The sequence below is a fragment of the Cololabis saira genome, chromosome 3 (assembly GCF_033807715.1).
Source record: "Cololabis saira isolate AMF1-May2022 chromosome 3, fColSai1.1, whole genome shotgun sequence".
Taxonomy (NCBI): domain Eukaryota; kingdom Metazoa; phylum Chordata; class Actinopteri; order Beloniformes; family Belonidae; genus Cololabis; species Cololabis saira.
Window position 1 is genome coordinate 41,910,341 of NC_084589.1, and position 20,126 is coordinate 41,930,466.

Sequence of the window (20,126 nt, forward strand, 5' to 3'; positions counted from 1 at the left end):
ATTTATAGAAGGGCACGACGCTGTTACCATCTAACCTGAGTGGAGGCTGTGTGGGCTTCTGCAGTGCAAAACTTCTTGGCTTTTAATGTAAAGGCAAACATGAACATTCGTCTCTAAAGCTTCATGGGTTTAACATGCATGAACTCGTGCATTATTCATCACCCTACTCCCCACTCATCTCTACCGTAAGTGCGTCTAAAGATGTGGCGTGTTAATACATTGTTTGAACAGATTTATCAAGTCAGAACTGTTACACCTCCCACATTTTTAAATGGTTTTGGGGTTTATTTTTGACTTTCCTTTTGAGTAATTACAAAACACGCTTTGTTGGTTAATGCAGAGGACTTGTTGAGTGGTTTGGATTTTTTAGTTTTAAAAGCTTTCCATCCATCTCTCCTCTTGTGTGTCTGGAATAATAGGATCTCATTACAGTTTTGAAGTGCCAGATAAGAGATTACTTTGATTCGATAAGATATGACCATAACATATGAAGAAAGAAACATAGAAACAGTTATATAAACAAGACCAAAGCTTTCATAAACTGAATTTACCCTCCAAGGCATCCAAATCTTATGTTAAACTTCATCAGTATTCCTTTTGAGTCCATTTGAGAAATGGTGGAATCTACATTTAACCATCTAAAATCCGATTTGAAAGAAAGTTCAATGAGTTCATAAAGCATATCTGGAGTTTTAAATCCCTAGGCACTGAAGGTTCGGGGCCTCTCCGGCCCTTTTATTGTATTTTTATTAAAATTCCCATTTCATACACTTCCCCTCTGCTGCTCAAAACAGAGTTATTTCTGAAACCTAATATTGGCAGCAGGGCCTTGAGTGAAAAAGAAAAAAAGAAAAAGGAGGGAAGGAAAAACAAGCCTGATGAACTAGGCTACACTGAGAAGGAAAAACATAAACAGGCCAAGGCAGAGAAAATGGAGGCAGCAAGGAAAGAGATGAAGTAAATCTCATCTGGAGGAAGACGGATTCATTGGTGTGTTAAAGGAGGATATGGTGGCTGAAACCTGACCTCCTGGCCAGCGCTGATGCAGCTCACGGGGCTCTTAATCCAAGCATGAGGTGTGCTGCAGCTCTGCTCTCTAAAAGGGATCTGTGGATGTGGCTGCTCCATGAGCTGCACTGAGATGGGCCCCAATACATTTCCTCCTCTCCTCCAGCTTCAGAAAAAAAAAGAAAAAACAGGGGCCACCACTGCTGGCTACCGGCCAATCAGCTGGATCCAATTTATGACTAAATGATGTTGAGAGCTTCTGCAGACCATAGCAATGAGGGGCTGGCATGCTATGGGGTGTACGCACTCCCTGAGGGGGATGAGGAGAAATCTTTTCTCTAGCTTGATGGGATAGAGGCGAGGGGGTTGAGAGGGGGGAGTTGCATGAGGCCAACATTCCTCACAGCCCCAAAAATAGATCCTGAAGCCGGAGAGCAAGTACATTAGCCGAGGCAAAGCGCCGCTTGCCAAAGAGTGATAACAAAGAGCAACTCTTGTAAGCTTGTAAACTGGTTGTAGGAATATTTAAAAAACTTAAATATCTACACACAACAGTAACCTCTGGAATTAGTGTTTCTATGGTCATGATAGTATGACTGCAGAGCCTTGTTTTTGTACTTTCTGTAGAAACTGTCAGCTTTATTTTAATGCTTTGCCGAGTTTGTAATATTGGAGCACTATAGCAGCAAAATCTGACAAAATGCAGTGAAAACAAATGATGTGGAGTACGCGAAGCATCCAACTCAAACATCAGCACATAGAGAAGCTTTTGTTCAAGTAACCAGAGAGGACAAAAACATCACATGTCTATGATCGATGAAAACACTTTAACCCTCCTCAGAATCATACAAGAAAAACCAACATAAACCCAACATTTACACGTCGTGTTTCTTTAACACTGTTAGTTGGTCTGCAGCAACCTGATATGAACCTACTTTCCCCTGCTGGTTCTCGCCTCAATTAAGTTGATTCCTCGGTCATATGTCAGCATAACTTGGCTTCTGGTCAACTTTTTATACGTACACATGTCCAAAAAAGGACTTCCAATTGACTGCTGACTGAATCAGAAGTCATATCTGCCGTATGTGGACTCGCGTAGACCCAGAAGACCGAGTTAAAACCTAATCAAGTCAAAGTGCACAACTGGACATCTGGAAAATCAGCCAGGAAGTCATATACTGAGATGAAATACAAACTAAGATAACATTCACAAATGAGAGTCTTCAGTTTAACACATGTATAAAGCCATCAATCATAGTGACATTATCAGAGTTAACAGCCAATTCTAGTTGCAGTTTGAATCAGTGAAACAGCAGAACGTTTCTGTAATCTTCCTCCACAGGTCATGTAGGAACCCTGGCTCCATCAATGTTGATGGATTGTAGCGATGTCTGCGGAGACAGACCCGATCATGCCCCGGTGCCCTTCAGCGCGGTCGTTTTGCAGCCATCAAGTACTGGGTTATGGGATTGATTGGCTACACTGCACGCAACAGGTTACAACATTTTAGAGTTGCACAAAACAACCCATAAAGAGAGCAAATCCCTCATCATACTGGCTTTCATTACTGGAAACGGGTAGTAGTGATGTCACTTTTTAAAGTGTACGCCACGTTGTGAAAGGGTGACTTCACACTGAGCTTCTAGGGGAGAGATAAAGATCATTCAACATGAATCCAAAGAGCACATGTTTACAGAAATGTTCATCCTCTACCCGCAGCATTCGTGAAGCCACTCTACTTTCCCTGCCGTTTTTGTTTAATCTGGTAATCACATACTTGCCAGAGCCATTAATAACATCTAAGTGCTTTTTGGGGAAAGTGGGTCCAACCAACTCAATCAAACAGGCAGGAATTAGTCTTTTGTCAAAATGCCTGAAGCAGCACTTGTGAGTGGAGTGATTTAATTTTTTTTTTTTTTCAAATCTGTAGCTGCAAATGAAACTACTTTGACTTGAATTACCCAGCAGTACCTTTTTTATTGTTTCTCAACAAGGGAAACGAAGACACGAGCCATATTTCTGAGCAGCATCACAAGTTCCATTTTTCTCCCTGTTTGGAAAAGTTTTCTTATCTGGCCGTAAGTTTTTTTTTTTTTTTTTTTTAATATTTTTATCCCGGTTTTTTTCCCATTTTATCACCCAGTGCTCCTACCTAACAGTCCTGTGCATTGCCATCCTCTACCAACCCCGGGAGGGCCCTGCTCTGGCCGTAAGTTAATGTGTTCTGTTGGCCCCTATTGGTTTTGTTCTTTTTTTTTTGGGGGGGGGGGGCCTCAGGTGGAAACATAATTGATGTTTGTGCCTCTGATGCCGTCGCTGGATTGGCACAGACGGGACAGACCTCCGTTTAAATACTTGGCGTCTGACCCCTCTCCCTGACAGCAGCATCATCTCTGTTCCCTCAATCTCCATATTTGTAGACGTCTTTGCTTAATGTCTTTAATGGTGAAGTATAACAGCCTATTTCTTTGCTGATGCGTCTTCTCCTGTTTATTTTAGTTTAGGGAGTTGGGTAAATCACTGTCTTTGTTTTGACAGGTAAGGTAGCACTGGGTTTACAGGCAGGACGTTTGGTTTGTTATTTCGGCCTTAGTTCACCCTGATGTTTATCTTGCTTCACTTTCACCTGATTGACATTTGGAAATAACTTAACACATAAACCTGTAAATAAATCCAGTACTTGAGCTGAGCACAACCTTTTCTGCGGGTGATGAGAGGTGGTGTCATTTATGTGGTGTTCCGTGACTACTAGACGAAGGGGGGAATAACAGGCTGAAAGAACTCAAACAGGCCCATATTCCTACTATTTATTGCAGGTTTTTGTCTTAATAAAGACTATTTGGATAATGTTTCTGTTTTGATAAGGTTTCAAGGCTATATGACCATTTTCAAGTCAAAGTTTCTTTTATTTGTGTTGCAGGCATGTTTCATAGCTGAAATCCCAGTAGAAACTGTTTTTCCAGGAACGCATTGGAGCCAAGATGAGATCATTATTCCCAAATCTTTTAATTTCACAAAAACAAGTTTGCATTTCCATAGAGACTTAAGAAAAGGTCCATCTTGGAAGCGAGTTTTCATCCAGAAATGAATGATGTGAGCGATTAAACAGTAACGTGAGCTTGTTTTCTGGCTCGATATTTATTGATGTGATCAATGTTTTGGCCCGTATGCCTTCCTCAAAACCAGGCCACGATTATGTCCAGGCCTGAAGCAAATCACATGTTTGCCTAAATCAGATTTTTACTGTCCACACTTATTTACAAGTATTAGGTTACCCCTGGTAACAGAAGTGTTATCTGCGCAGCAGCACAGATGAAGTGGATTTTCATGGGATAAACTTTCATTTTGGAGAAGTACAGCTCAAACACAGCTCAAAAACTTTAACTCTAGGTTTGGACTGTTGTCATACAAACGGTTAAACCTTCAACATACCTAACAGAGTTGCTAATCAATACTGAGAAACATTTTCAAAAGAAAATGATCCTTCTTGAACAAAGATAAAGGTTTGGGTACAGTTTGGATTCTCCAGTATTCCGAGAAAAAAAAAAAAGCATCTAAAGTAGTTTCCAAAATGAAGGTTGCATCGTTGACACCAGAGATATCTTGACCAACATCTTTCTATCAGACTGGGGTGTACAAAAGTTAAACAACTTAAACCTACAAACACAACATTAAAAGGCATCTCATTATCAAACTCCCTTTAACAGCATCATCTCAGATGTATAAAATTACACACACACACACACACACACACACACACACACACACACACACACACACACACACACACACACACACACACACACACACACACACACACACACACACACACACACACACACACACACACACACACACACACACACACACACACACACACACACACACACACACACACACACACACACACACACACACACACACACACACTCTGTAAACAGTGGACATGAATATATACTAAAAATTAGTACTTTTGTAATGAATCTAGAATAATTTTGAATCGCATTGGTACCCCAGCTGGGTTAAAATCACCTGATAAGGATTCACAGCAACAGTCAACACAGCTGTCTTCACTTTGTTTTCCGTGTTGAATTGCAAATGATGGAGAAAACACTAAATTTGATTCAAGTGACCAAAGCCAAACCATCCTCCGTGTGGCAGACTGTCAAAAGTTTTTATTTATTATTCTTCTTCTGGCTCTTTTTTTAACATCCAGATATTCTAACATCAATATAGCAAACTTGGTACACTCAAAATCAAAAGATTGAGTATACCATGATTTGAAAGGTAGTGTGACATCACAGCCCCATATCTGGGCAGCTAAAGCTGTACGACTGATTTCAAAACAGGCGCACCCAGCAGATGAGCTGCTGTGGATGAGGTAATGAAGACGTGTTTGAACTCTTGTCCTGAATCACAGGGATCCTTTGACCAAAACGTGCCACAGGTTTTCCACTTGGAACTCAGGAAATTGTGATAACTTTAAAGATTTAAAAAAAGCTGGAATATATCTCTTAATAACCGGGCAAATTTACCATTAACTGAATCTGTTAATTGCTGTATTTGATAAGAAAATATCCGACTGCAGGTTCTCAGACCATTTGACATTGATATTATTTTTCTTTCCAAAAAGTTCAAATCTAAGAAATATTCAGTTTACAAAGTAAGAGAGCAGGAAGGAAAGCTTTGTACCCGTGATGTTAAAAATGAGCTGTTGTACAGGTTTAGCACACTCCACAAGTCACTCACTTCTTGCAGTTGTTGTACTCGGAGCAGCGACTGAGCGGCACACGGATCACACAGCTGGAGAACGCCACAAACAGGGCGTGATGATCCCGGTCCAACTCCAGACCCAGCACCCTCCGGTCCTCCCCCCGAACATTACACCTAGAAACACACAAAACAAACCAAAAACAGAAGTATTACAATCAGACAGTGTGGTTTCATTTGTAAATCAGCACTGGTACAAACTATTACTCAGAAGGCTGGATGTGATTCCACTTCCATGCAGATGAGACTTTCTTTTTAATCAATGCAGTTAGAAAACAAATTATATTTATAAATAAAGAAAAGGAGATCTTGTTTGACTGTACAGAAGGATGAAAAGAGTGAAGAGCCGGATGTTACAAAGGATCAACCGGTGAGTGGGCAGAGCAGATGAAGGAAAACCGAGGAGGGAGACAAGCGGAGACTCACACGGAATCATGATAAAGAATCAGAAAATGAAAATGGAAAAAATAAAAAAATAGGCAGTCGTGAAGAAACGCAGAGCCAAATACAGATAGATGTGGAAATAAAGGCAAGACTTGATGTCTGACTTGTTTGGGTTGTAGACGTCGATGTCCTCCAGGAGCTGGGTGCTGAAGGAAGCGTTGGAGCCCTCGGTGCTGGCCAGGATCTTCAGCACGTGGCCGTTGTCCGAGCCCAGGAACACCACCGTGTAGTTCTTATAGTGCCCTGCTGACGTATCCACCGCTATCTGGGTCAGCTTGAACCTAAATAAAAAACACAAAAATCATTATTGAAGCAGCCGCAATAAAAGTATGTATACCGGTATATGAGGGAAATATGTGTAAAAACAAAAAAGCCCAATGACTTTAATTTAGTGATCTAAATGGAATCTTTCATGCTATTTACTGGCGTAAAATTAGAAGGAGCTAATCATATTAACCATGTTGGGAAGCATCGCCACATCGCCGTTTTGTCAGTCGATTTCAGTGACAAACAATACAAATAATGGGCGAGTACGAAGCTCATTATATAAACCATCAGCGCGCAATCAGTCACTTCATCTAACAGCCCAACATTCCCTTCCTCCACCGCCTACATCCTTTGATACCTTCATCTTATTAATTTGTCAATCCACCCACAGTCAGTCAGTCAGTCAGTCAGTCAGTCCATCCTTCATGCCAGCTTGCTGCTTTTCTTTAACAAACTCATTTTGAGTTCCTTTAAATGCACTATTTGCGATTAAGAGGAAGTTGAGAGACTGAGGCTTTATTTGTAGCATCATCCTGCTTCATATTCACTGCACTCTGCGTGCTCCACCTGGGAGCGGCCCGGTATCTGCGCAGCCGTCTACGGCTGGCTCCACCAAAGACGCTGACAATTAAAAAGTGTGGTGAAGGGCACCTTGTGTACAGGGCTTGTTGAGAGAGGGATAAGCTTTACTCACTAATTGTCTCTGCCTGCACTTTCCCTGTCTGGCTCAAGGAGGTAAGCAAACCCTCTTCTTTTAATAATCAGCTGTTTTTTTTTTTTTTTGCATCACATTCTAGATCCTCCTGGAGAAAATGATGCCAGCAGCTTCTGTGCCTGCAGGCCATCCCAGATATCCCCATGCAGGCTGGTACAGTCACCTGCATGGACTTGACTGGCACATTCCCTGCAACGAATCGACAGTACAGCTTGATGCGTCTGTGCTTGGATTCCATTTATCTTGCAAGCCTCTGGGGAAAAGTGCGACAGATGTGATGTTTTTGGCGCCAGATGTGAAGCAGTACACGTTTCCCCCGTGTGGAGCCGCAGCAGAGTCTGGCTGGCTGTCAGCTTGGCTCTGCTTCAGGAGGCACGGAGGAGGCCCTTGTATACACGCGCCTCGGCGTGTTTGTGTGTGCGCAGACTACATTAACGGTTTTTGCTTGTAGCGAATGAAACACTTGTGACACTGACATGACATCCGACATCCAGCTCTCCATAATCTGACATTGGTGGATGCTCAAATATCACACACATTAACACAAGTGTGACCCCCAGGCTGCGACGCGTGCTGGTGTGAAGCGTGTGCAGGTCAGGGCAGCGCTACGGGAACTTCCTCTCCCCATGTGGCTTTCCTTTGATGTGGGTCGAGATCAAGCGTGAGTAAATCCGATGAGTTTTAATAAGGGACAAGGTTGAGCGTTCCACCCGAGCTCACTCATCTATACCAATCACAGTCTGGAGAGTGAAAACACCGCTTGTACATCATGTTGCCAGAGAAAATAAATACACAGAAGCCATTAACGAAACAACCCCGGCATTTTCTCTAGGTGGCCTGTTTTATAATTGTCACGCTCCGAACAGTACACACATGCACACACACGATGGTGTTGGGTAAAGTTTTTAATTTGACTCCGGAAAAATGTTCAACTAAAAAGGACAATGTTTTTATGATTTATGACGTACATTTTCAGGTTTGCAAACCCTTTTTAACTACGTGCATTTTCTCTCGTTGGATCGACCCCGGTGAAAATGAGATTTGATTTTAGGAGTAATCAGTGCAGAAACCCACATGGTCAAACTTTCTCCCAAAAGTACATAGTTTACTTGCCAGTAGTTCTAATGAAAAAGTTTCATAAACTCACCTCTTTTATATTCGTTTCATTTTTCAGGCTTATCTTACTATGGATTCAATTTATTTCTTCTCCTCACCAGTTTTCTCCACGATGACTAACAATTCTCCATAATAAACCCAAATGAAACTTCTTTTTGGCACTTTTCATAAAGTGTGTCATTCTTCTAAAAGTGGCAGCTGCTACAAGTTTGGACTTTTTACTTGTGCTGAATTTGTTGGATACAATTAAAAAGGCAAGAATGTCGATTTAAAATCTTAGTCAGGTCAGACTGAACAGTACTTCTATCTATAATTTGCATTATCTGCCAGAGGAGCATGTGACATCAGCTGAGTTGTTGCTAGGTTACAAACTCGTGCATTGATGTTGATCTGATCTCTGGAAATTTTAACCACGCCTCTCTTGATGATTAACTTCAAACCTTCCAGCAGTTTCTTAACTTTCTTCACCCTTTTTTTCCCTAAATTAACCCAATTCTACTAAATGTATCCTCAATCATTTCTACTGAAACAACACAATGTTCTTTAGGGAATTAATTTCATTTCATCCCTCCAATCCAAAGTTCAAAGCCTAAAAATAAATCAATTCACAACAACATAACAAATCTATCACCATTTAATACTTATTTATAACTGTAATTTTTCACTAACGTGTGTGTTGGTCAGGTCATACACCTTCTGGGAGACGGTGAATGTCTGTTCTTGGAGGAACTGATTACATGTTGTATAAAAGGTCAGCAGCTTTATGGACTTAGGACTGACGTACTGTTTAATAAAGTGAGCGTCTCTCAGAGTGATGTTACTCCACGTTTTTCCATCCACCTCTGAAGACATTTGGATGACATATTCCTATCTGTGCACCGTTTCTCTTTGAAAGAGGACATCAGTTTTTCCATCAGCTTTTATTAGAGGAAAGCGTCTACAGTACCTGCTGGTGGTGCGGGTGAAATAGGGTCTGTCGTTGACCGAGGGGACAGACTCGTCCATGAGCGGGTACGACTTGATAAATGTCAGCGTCTCATCGGGGAAGGTGGTGGAGGACTTGTAGGCGGCTGCAGAGCCCTCTCCGGCGCAGCTGCCCGGCCTGTTCAGCAACGGAAAAGAATGAAAAGGCATCGCCAGTGAGTCCGCTGCAACACGAACAGATGCATTAAAGCTGGCAGCTGTTTGTTTTTGGGGATAAGCAGGTGGAAAAACATGTGTCTTATGCGATTGCTTGGTTTTTTTGTGTATGTGTTTTGTTCAGAGACATCTTTCCAAATAATAATAGCAGCTGCAAAGACTCTATTGTCAGAGGCAGGAAAGCATGCTGTTGGGAGAGTGACAGTTTGCTATTCACAGACGCATCTCTCACCTCGGCTTTGGGACTTGCTCCTCGGGAACGGGTGTCCATGCCGACTCACTGTTCCTTTGCTCCTTGAACTTGCCGTTGAAGGCCTTCTCTATGTCGTCCATGTAGAACGCACAGACTGCCGAGCCGGTGATGCTGTTCAGAACCAAAGATGAAAATGTACGGCTTTGTTTGAGACAAGTTCAACTGCTGTCTTCTTATTAAGGAACACTGGACAAAGTGACGTCTCACATATTCAACAAGTTCTGTCTCCTTCACCTTTTTCTTTTCTGTTAACTGAAACTGTCATTGAATTGCTCAACTTTGTTTAACTCCAACTTGATACACAACTTTTTTATTTTTTCCTCACCTCCTTAAATGGTAACTTCACAACTCATTTTAGTTTGAGCACAACTTCTGGGAACGAGCCAAGAAATTTTAAAGATAACATTCAGAGGTCGAGGCTTTATGTTTGAATGCCATTAAGAAGCTAAATCATTGTCAGATAGCAGATAATGATGGAAATGTACCGCATCTGAATCCATACACTCCTACATACAACCAAACCTGCTCAAACATGGTAACACTAATGCTATTTAGATCCCAAAACTGAAATCAGACATTTCCTAAAAGTTTTCCAATTAATTCATACGTAAATATTTGCAACATGAACCTCTAATTTTAAGAATTAAACATAAATTCTCATTTTAATGTCAATATCCACTGCCTAGCTGCAGATATTTACTGCATTAGTAGCTGGAATGACACAAAGACGGTGACTGTGTGTCGGGTATGTCTCAAATGTGCATCAGAGCCTTTTGGATAACCATCTCTGCTCAGCAAGTCGTCAGAATGAGCTTTGAGGGATTTGAGGATATAAATTAATGGTTAAAAAAAAGAAAAGTGTAATTATTAGCATGAAATTAAATATATAATGCTTTCCTAAACCTGAAAAATAAGACATTTATCACAATTCACTTAATGGAAATTGATGAAAATTATAATTACTTATTGACATTTGATTAACGTTGCAGAATTGAACCAGGCAGTGATGTGGTTTAGTTCCACTGTCATGGTTTTTCAGTCAAAATGGTCATGACTTTAGATTTAAAATAAAAAAATAAAAAACAAATGAAAAAAAAAAAAATCTGCACAAAGCTACATTTCCCAAAGAAATCAAGACAATATCAATCCCAACCTGTTTGCTTGAGTGGTGAAGACCCCAAGGACCGCCGGCCGGTGGTTGACCTGCAGCACGTTGGTCAGCGACTGCAGAACATCGAAGTAAAAGAAGGAATCTCCGGGAACAGAGCAGTTCAGTCGAGCTTTGAGGAACGACGTCCAGTATCGCTCCAGCACCCTCGGAGAACCCCCGTTGTCGTTCTTACAAACACGTGCAACTCTGGAGAAAACCACCTGAAGAGAAAAGCGTGAGAAAACTTAACAGGTGAAACTTTACAAACTAACACGGCCCAGCAGAGAACACAGAGCAGCAGTTCAGGATTAAACTTCCACGAGAAGCGATATCGTTTTTGTAAAAGGGATGACTTCCTCACCTTGCCGAGAGTGGTGTACTCGACTGCGATCTCGCTGAAGAAGAAGTAAACGTAGTTCCCGTACTCAATAGCATGGAGGAAATGGGGTTCTATAAGAAAGAAACAATAAATAAATAAAACAAGTGTCACTAACACTGGCCCTGATGCTTTATTTCCAAAAGCCACATCACAAGCAGGTTGGTAATGCTGGTAAACAACTGCTCAAAGTGAGATTCTACTGAACAAAGAAACAAAAATACATAATTTATTTTACTAAAATTACAGAGACGGTTCATGATTGAGAACCAAAAAGATACGGCAATGATCAAATTCCAGATAGAGAAGCAGGAATGTAAAGGCTTTGGTAAAGTGTTTGTCGTATAAAAACGGCAACAAATTGAATTAGTTTTTGGTCTTAATCTGGTTTAGATTTTGATATTTGGAACTAAATTTCAAGTACCGTTATTTCCACAATATAACTTAAAATCCTTAAACTTTATCAAAAATTGGCGGTGCGCCTTATTATCAGGTCCACCTTAAGATGTTGTGCTTTCCGACCAGGAACAAATATGACACACTGATCTCAAAAATCTGTCAAAATGTTTTAGTGCGACTTTAGTAGCGTCAAACCCGCCTCGCTTGATTGATGGTCGGACCGTTCAGCTGACACATTAAAGTCGGTCCTTGGTTGGAAACCTGGCCCAGAATCCCAAGCTGTTTTCAAAGATGATGTTACTCTGATGATTGAAATGTACCTTAATTTCTCAGTTTAGGAACAAGTGTCACATTCTTTAAATCCTGCACATTCCTTTCTTTTCACTGGCAAACAGGGTAAAATGTCCTCCTTCCTCAACACTATGGTGAGACTATGCAAACATTTCCAAACTGGAAGGCCATCTATTCCCCTCTGGATGTGTTTTCCCTACCTGGCTCCACAAAGAGGACAAAGCAGGACGAATGTCAGATATACATACAATCAAATGTGCAGCTAAGAGGGACTGACAAATCTGATTAGAGGAACAGAAGTGAAGGGACCGGATAATTTCAGCTGGGAATTCAAACACTTGTGTTGAAGGCTCATGTTTTTTTTCCCTCCTCCTATATTATGTTACTGTTGCAGACTTCCTCTTGGGCAATAAAAGAAAAATGGACGAGTTCATTGAGCCAAGAATTCAGAATAATCAATCACAGCTGAACGAATAGCACTGTTGAAATAAATAAATATATAAATAAAATGCAAACCTGCTAGCTAAATGTTTTGGGCATCTTCAAAACTCGAATCAATTATTCACAGGCTTGAGATCTCTTCCAAATGCCGAGCCAGAGGCCCGGCTCAAGCCAGTATATGAAAACCCCCCACTCACAACAGAACACTAACGTCCTCACACCTCTGTGTTACAACAGACGCATTGGACACCAACCTCGCAGCCATTTGGAGTCGTACTTGACTGTGCGTAGAACAGGACTACTTTCTCCCAGGCTTCTGTAAATAACGGCATCGCTGGCCAAGAAATCAGTCATGGTTGCCGAGTAGAAATCACCACCTGAGGGAGGGACAGGGAAGAAAAAAAGAAATGTATTGTCAGGGATTACAATTCTCAATGATACTCATCTTCTCTCAAGTGTCTATTTTGGTCTCAAATGACTTATAGTGCTCTTTAAAAAAAAAAAAAAGGTTGAAGAGAACAGATGTAGGAGAACGTGCCAGTTTTAATAGCAGCCCTTGTGAACTTTGCAAAATGTCAGTGGAAACCTGGCAGGATTGAGTGTGGCTTTGGCTTTCCCCCCTCTTCCCTAATCTTGACCTCAGTGTGTTTAGTGTATCAACTTGTGCACCCTTCGTCTCTGCAATGATCTGTTAAAAGACTGCAAATCCAACTGCAAACCAGAAACTGTCAAGGGGAAATCTATGATTGCCTCCTCCGAAGATACAGGGCAGGAATCCGTGTAACATTTAGCGTTTTTGACTTAAATCACAAACTTTTAATGATGCAGTAGTAGTCAACATGCAATTTAATAGCAATTCATTAGATGCTCTAATTGCTTTACTGTTCAAATGATCTGTGATCCATTACCATCTTTCTCTTGCATCAGTAATGATCAGTTTATACAATTAGGCGTTAAAAGTACTAAAGCATACCATTACATTTTTTGAGAGCCAGTTAATTTCGTCTACAATGAACACTTAAAATGACATGATCTGTATTTCATTATGATTTAAGTATTGTCACTGCAGGTCTGGTGATGGACTACTCAATCAAAACGATCAGGCCAGTTTCAAACGCCTGCTATTTAAATCTCATCTGACTTGGATACAATTTAAATTGAAAGAGCTACATTTTACAAGGTTGAATCTACAATATGCCATTTGAGGACTTAGAAAAGTCTCCTTTATGCAATGGCCCCCCTTCTTATTCAGTGGATAAATTCAAGACTGCATTTTCAGATTCATTCTTGATCCTCTTATTTATGTATAAAGTTCCTTTCAGTCCCACTTGGTAACACTTTTTGACAGATGTTTTCAGTCCAGTACAGAAACAGTTTCTGCAGTTCAGGCTTCTTATTCAGTATGTCTTAAAAAAACATCATAAGTGCATTACTCCCAACCTGAAACTGGAAAATTAAACTTAACATGATTCAGAAACAGCTAAAACTGAAATGTTTTAGTGTATAAATGTATAAAAATGGCATCAGAAACCACTGGATCTCTACTCACCTGCAAAAAGGCCAACATTGGACTGTCGGGACTCGAAAGGACATCGAGCCTGTCCCACCACCTCCTCCCCTTCCTGCTCGAGCGTCAACATCTAGTTCAGAGAGAAAGCAGCAACAAAAGAATGCTTTATAAGGCCATATAGGAAGCTGTAAGGGGAACCCAACAGAACAACGGGGTATAAAAACTGACAATTGTAAAACACATTGGTTTATTATGCTCCGTGGCTGCTGCTCTGATTGCAAAATCAATCAGCCTCTAAAACCAAAAGTCTTAACCGTGGTGAGAAGTGTGGCTGGACATAAAGTGCGAGTACCAAATCAATCTGTGATAATGAAAGGCAACACATGCACCATAAAGATTAGTTTTATTCAATATAATATATGTGGGTGATTTCCATAAAGGGTGTGGGCGAAGGTCTTGCCGTTCAGGCAGACAGAACAGTTTCTCTCAGCCTCAGATATTAAGCTCCTATTTTCCAACCTGTGGTTAACAAGATTGTTAACCTCCGACAACAATGCGAGAAAACCACCCGTGTGCATGTGAGGACCGAATGTATGCAGAGCCAAACATCGTCTGCAGTAATAAGGCGGCACAAATGTACACCACGTAGAGTCTGCTAACACCTTGGCTTTGGTTTGCGTTGATCGAGTACACACAGTTGCGTTGTGCTGCCAGATGACTGACGTGACAAATTAGCTTTATTTTGATTTATTTATGCGTTTACTGAGACAGAGATCATGCATGCAGGAGTAGTTGAGATCAACACAACCTGACCAGGTCTCATTAAAACAGAAAGTCGGGGCCTGGAGCTTCTAAGAGAATATAATAATATCACACATTTTGAAATGTGCAATTTATAGAAGTGGGCTTTGTACTGTTTACACTGTTCAGGAAGTGTAGTAAGGGCAACCAATCCTGACGCTCAGCAGTGGGCGCAACTTATAATTCCTACATCAGTCGGTCAGGACTCCAATCATAGCCTGAAGGTCGGCGTGGCAAATCCACCTCTGTTTCAAAATCCAAATATAAGTGGATGTTGGGCAAATATCTGCTGTGTGTACATTTAACAGCTAAATCCGCTAGGGACGTGCTGAAATGAATAACCAATGCAATTCAGCACAAGAGCTTTGCTCCAGGTATCATCTCCGTGTTCTCAGGAATTCTGACCGCGTCGCCCGTTTGTTTTGTCAAAATGAAACTGCACTGATCCAATTGTCTTGTCCTCAGCTCTTGTACGGCATAAAAGGCAAACTTTGATTGAATTTGGGAGGGGAACTTTTCAGAAAAGCATGATTTGAGCTGCACAGATGAAATCCACAAAGTGGCAGAGGAACACAATGTGTCCTGCTGCTTTCCTTGCGTTCAAAAGGACGGGTGTGTGAGATAAGAGAGCCAGAGTTTGGATTTCTCCTCTGAGCTACGCAGTAACACGGTGGTGCAACATGACAGAGGGCATGGAGGCAACAAAGTTGCTCGTTCTGAGGTAACAAAAATAACTCAACTTTTTATTTCACTCGAAAAACAACACTTTTGAATTTTATATTGCATTTCTGCCAAAAGATGAACCTAAATGGGAAGTACTGGCGATTTAAAATCTCGAAATTATATTGTTTTGAATATTTTACCAGCGCTAACAAGGCTTGCATGGGGCTAATTAGTCTGCAGAACTTGTATGCAAAGCAACAGCTGAGGTACTTCCCAAAATAAAACTCCTGCTACAGGACATCGAAGGCAAAAAAGATAAATAACATTCAAGCAAGATAGCAGTGACATTCAAAACAAACAGCTACAACCATTATAAGTTTTGTTTTTAACTTTAGCATTGTAATTAAAAACAACTTTTACATCTGAATAAAACTGTGGCATCATCCTGACTTCTCACCAGAGGAAGATGATATAAATAAAAGCTAAAAAAAAAAACAGACCACAGAAATCAGAGAACTGATGATTCTGCAAAGTTGTGAGGCGACTGCAGGGTCGCTACCCACAGCGGCACAGACCAAGACAGACGGATTTAAGATTTTGCTTCATCACAAATGCATGCCGACTACAGCCTCCGTCCTGTCTAGAGACCAGCTGTCTCGGCAGCGTGGTCAGTGAAGCTGCCTGTTCATGCCTGGGCATCTGTTCGTGTCTTTTAACAAACACACAGGCCTCTCACTCAATTCCCCACTGTCCTGCACAGTCCCAGACACCGATTCCTTGATATGAATTATTTTTCCTCCCACTTTCCCCAGCTGTCTCAATAGTCATCTCTCGCCCGCCCCCCCGTCCAGATGAGGGACGAGGATGAGGGGTGCGGGGAGAACTAACGTTCTGGTAAAACACATTTGTCTACGGCGAGTCTGTGACAGGAGGATGCTAAAGTTTGAATGTAGGTCGCTATGCTGCTCTTTAAAACATTATACTTTAACTTCTCAGCGGGCTTTTGAGCACATCTGAGACTCTGATGGATCCAGGACAGTATTGAGGTTATATCAGCATGTGGAGAAGTTCTGTTTAGTTCATAAGCTCCCAGAATGGCCTTGGAGGCAGTTCAAAATGTTTAAATATTGACTTCAGACATCTAAAACTAGGCTTCAGTAGTGGTATATGCACAGCCATACTTATGTAAGGAATTTGAAGTGTCTTCTATTTAAAAAAATAAATATCAAAATCCAATTTGCAAACTAATGTATAAGATACAAAAGCATGAATAAATACTTCATTAAACTCATAAGTGAGTGTGGCATTATCATTCTGTAATAGTGTGCCATTACAGGAGACAAACAGACTATTGACTGGAAGGCCCTCTTGATGTGATCCATATGTCCAAACTGTTGAATTTATGATACGTGGATCGTCAGAAACGATGACACAGCCGCTGTAAAACGTATCACTGATAACTAAAACGCCGCAATCCATCATAGCCCTCACGCAGGAATGTGACCCTTTCGGAAAAAGAAGTGGCAGTAAACTGGAAGAAAACTAAAATCAAGAAGCTTCTTGCTACTTGAGCCAAATACAATACTTCTGAGGAGAAGAGTGGCACGGCGCAGGGAACACTTTTGAAATGGTCTGGGAAAAGGGAGGCCTACAGGAGAAAATAGAAAGTGTTACATTTCAATCACTTTGAAAAAAAAACCCACTGATGACATCATCAGCCTCATCATCAGAGCTGGACTTATTTCAACGCCTGCAGTTTCATACAGGGCAAAAATTAGTCAGCAAATCCAGCAGCTGGTGAGCCATTTGGATACCGATTTAAGAAGGCAAGACGCAGGTGACGTGACCAACCATCAGACTCTAAGACTCTAGAAAAGGCCCTGAAGTCTCTCGTTACTGACAAATGAGTCAGAATGGAGGCCGGCTTTATTCAAATGGTGCTTAAAGGCCTGGTTGAATGGTCTCTCTCCCCTATTTGTGTTGCCAACTTGCAAATAAATGCAAATTGTGTTTCACAAGGAGTATAAGTGCATCAGAGTTTAGGGTTTGCATTTATAAGATCTGTATTTTAATTCTTTTTTTTTTTAATACACTTATTTGCTACACCGGCTATACATGTACTTGCTGTTATTTGTTTTATATTCAACATTTGAATTATTTTCATGATTAGGGAAACATTTTCCTCACAGACTCAGAGTTTTCTCCTGCAGCCAGATTTGAACACTAACAGGTAACATATCATCTAAGGGGAGTTTGTCCTGCTGCATATATTCATAAATGCAGTGTATAACCACCTCTGTGCGGAGCACTTTGTTGTATAACTTAGCATTTCTATGTATGAGTGCACTTCTATCAGGAATACAGCAGCTAGTCGTGTTACTGGCCTCGTACATGACGATGCTGAAGTCAGGGAATCCAAGTCTTCAGTCAGCCAGTCCAGACAGGTGGTTTGGGACCTGAAGGATACTGGTTTACTCTTCTAACTGGCAAGAAAAAATGAGCTGAAGTGGTGAAAAATTATGGCTTCCTACTTCCCAGAGGCAGCTCTGGTCTTCTTGAGCAAGGCACTGAACCCCCAAATTGCTTCCCAGGCACCATCTGCTTCTGCAGTGAAAAAGTGTTCACTATCTCTAGAGTTTGCTTACAAAGCTCAATGCTCGCAGTGTTCCTGAGATTTCAGATGGATTAAACCCAGAGGTCAGATAGTGTGTGAAACAGCATGCTGGAAACTAGAGGTTCTTCTTCTACAAAACCCAGGAAACACATGTCCTTTATCCTTTACATGCACAGTGATCTTCATACTTTAGCTCACACAAATATTAATATAACAAACAAACAAAAAAGATGATCTCATCTCCACAGTGTTTAGAGTTGAATTTTGAAAAATGAGGACATGAGCATGACCTCGGGTAAGAATGTTAGACCAGCAGGCGTGGGTGTGGGATGGATTCCTGGAGTACAAATGTGTACGTAGTTAAAGCCTCTCTGCAACTAACCCTTAATTAGCTCATCAAATAGTCTGTGCATGTGTGATCCTAATTACTGTAATAAATAAAGCTGTTAAATGTACTGCGCAGAAATCATTATAAATAAGTAAAGTTTATGTATATGTATAACCCTAGTAAAATGAGAAAATCTTGATTTACCTTTAAGGTGCCTGTGGAAACTCCACGTTCTGGCTGCACGGTGTCAATATGAATCACTGCTGTGCTGCTGCTGCCGTCGTTTCACATGCCAGTAAAATACTTTTTGGCTTTTAGACCTTGGCTGTTCACAGCCGAACAATATCATTTTCTACCTTTTTTCAGCATGAAAGTGTTTAATTAATTTTCATCTTGCTGGGCACTCTCCTGGAAACACCAGAAGGACCCTGGTTCTCACCCTCGCTGACCTCTTCACAAGGACCACTTGTTTCACATCATGTGTGAGCTCACTGGGGTTTAAAATACACTGAAATTTCAAGTCTTGAGGCTTTTTTTTTGGTTTTATCCATTTTCAGGATGTTAAACTCCTTTAGATTGTTAAATTTACAGTCTGTGTTGGACTCGTACTCCCTCCTCCTCTAATGTGAATCGCAGTCCAAGCCTGTGATGTCACCTCTAAGCCTCGACTGCAACGATGTGCTAGATTTTAAGATTCAGCTGACCTACAACTGTAGAAGTTTTAGCAAAGGCAGAGATATCTTTGGCTAAGGACAAGGTGAAACTAAAATAAAGTGCTTTCACTTAACAGTTATTCATCAGTAAAACGGCAGAATAAGAAGGAGACAAGTTGGAACTGTAACTCATCTGTTGGCTTGGATTCGTCACATGATTTGTATTCCCACTCCTCACTTCCATCCTGCTTCAATTTTCTCTCTCAGTTTTGTTTTTTCAGAGGTGTGGAGGTGTGGAACACTTATGGCTTATAAGTATGTACTGTATAATGTCATCAGATTGCTTCTCTTTATGTCTTGTTGAGCCAACATATTATACCACCAACCCTAAGTGTTTGAAATCAGCTGACTATGTTGTTATTCAAGCAAACAAAGGTCAACATACAGAAGCAGTGCAGGGGAAAGTACACCCTGTGATTCACTAACTCGTAGAACCATCTTCAGCAGCAGTAACATAAAGTTCTGTCTGTTATCAGTCTCTTTCAGTGTTGTGGAGACATTTTGGCCCACGCCTTTACAGTCTTGCTTCAGGTCATTGAAGTTTGCAGTGCTTCGTTTATGAAAAGCTCTTTTAACGTCCCGCTACAGTATCTCAATCAGGTTGAGGTCTGGACTTTGAGAGGACTATTGCAATAGCTTGACTTTTGTAAGTTGTAACTTTTCTGTTGTAGATTTGCTGGTGTGCTGTGGATTATTGCCTTGTATACATAGCTCCATTTTGGCCAAGCTTTGGCTGTCGGACAAATGGCTTCAGATTTGGCCAAACGTTTTCACGTTGGACTAATTCTTCCATAGGACATTGTTCCAGACGTCTTCGGCTGCAAACCAGTCTTTATACCACGTTCTTTTCAGTACTGCACTGTCATGTACATTAAAATTTAAGATACTGCAGACTCAGATATAGTTTTTAGGCTTTCAACAGGTTCTGAGGATTGCATGGCTTGATGTTTGTGGGAACTTGTTAGGACATTAATTCCTGGGACAGATCTTTGCAGAGTCTGCATCACCAATATACATATCTATCTCCCACTCCATTCTTCCCCCACTTGTGAACAAGACTCCTAGATACTTTAACTCCTTCACTTGGGTAGCACCTGATTCCCACCCCAGAGATGGCACTCCATCCT

At 41.1% G+C, this 20,126-nt stretch overlaps 1 protein-coding gene across 3 annotated transcripts in view; it reads right to left on the reverse strand.

The window, feature by feature from the left end:
• The window catches only part of sema6e (sema domain, transmembrane domain (TM), and cytoplasmic domain, (semaphorin) 6E), a 103,497-nt gene that overhangs the window by 49,375 nt on the left and 33,996 nt on the right, over positions 1–20,126 (reverse strand). For all 3 annotated transcript variants that reach the window (XM_061717552.1, XM_061717550.1, XM_061717549.1), the window contains exons 7-14: positions 13,920–14,010; positions 12,625–12,747; positions 11,225–11,313; positions 10,867–11,084; positions 9,693–9,824; positions 9,267–9,422; positions 6,327–6,503; positions 5,758–5,895 (exon numbers count right to left, since the gene is read on the reverse strand). In XM_061717552.1, the coding sequence (XP_061573536.1) occupies positions 5,758–5,895; positions 6,327–6,503; positions 9,267–9,422; positions 9,693–9,824; positions 10,867–11,084; positions 11,225–11,313; positions 12,625–12,747; positions 13,920–14,010 (1,124 nt within the window). The remainder of the gene's footprint in view (positions 1–5,757; positions 5,896–6,326; positions 6,504–9,266; positions 9,423–9,692; positions 9,825–10,866; positions 11,085–11,224; positions 11,314–12,624; positions 12,748–13,919; positions 14,011–20,126) is intronic.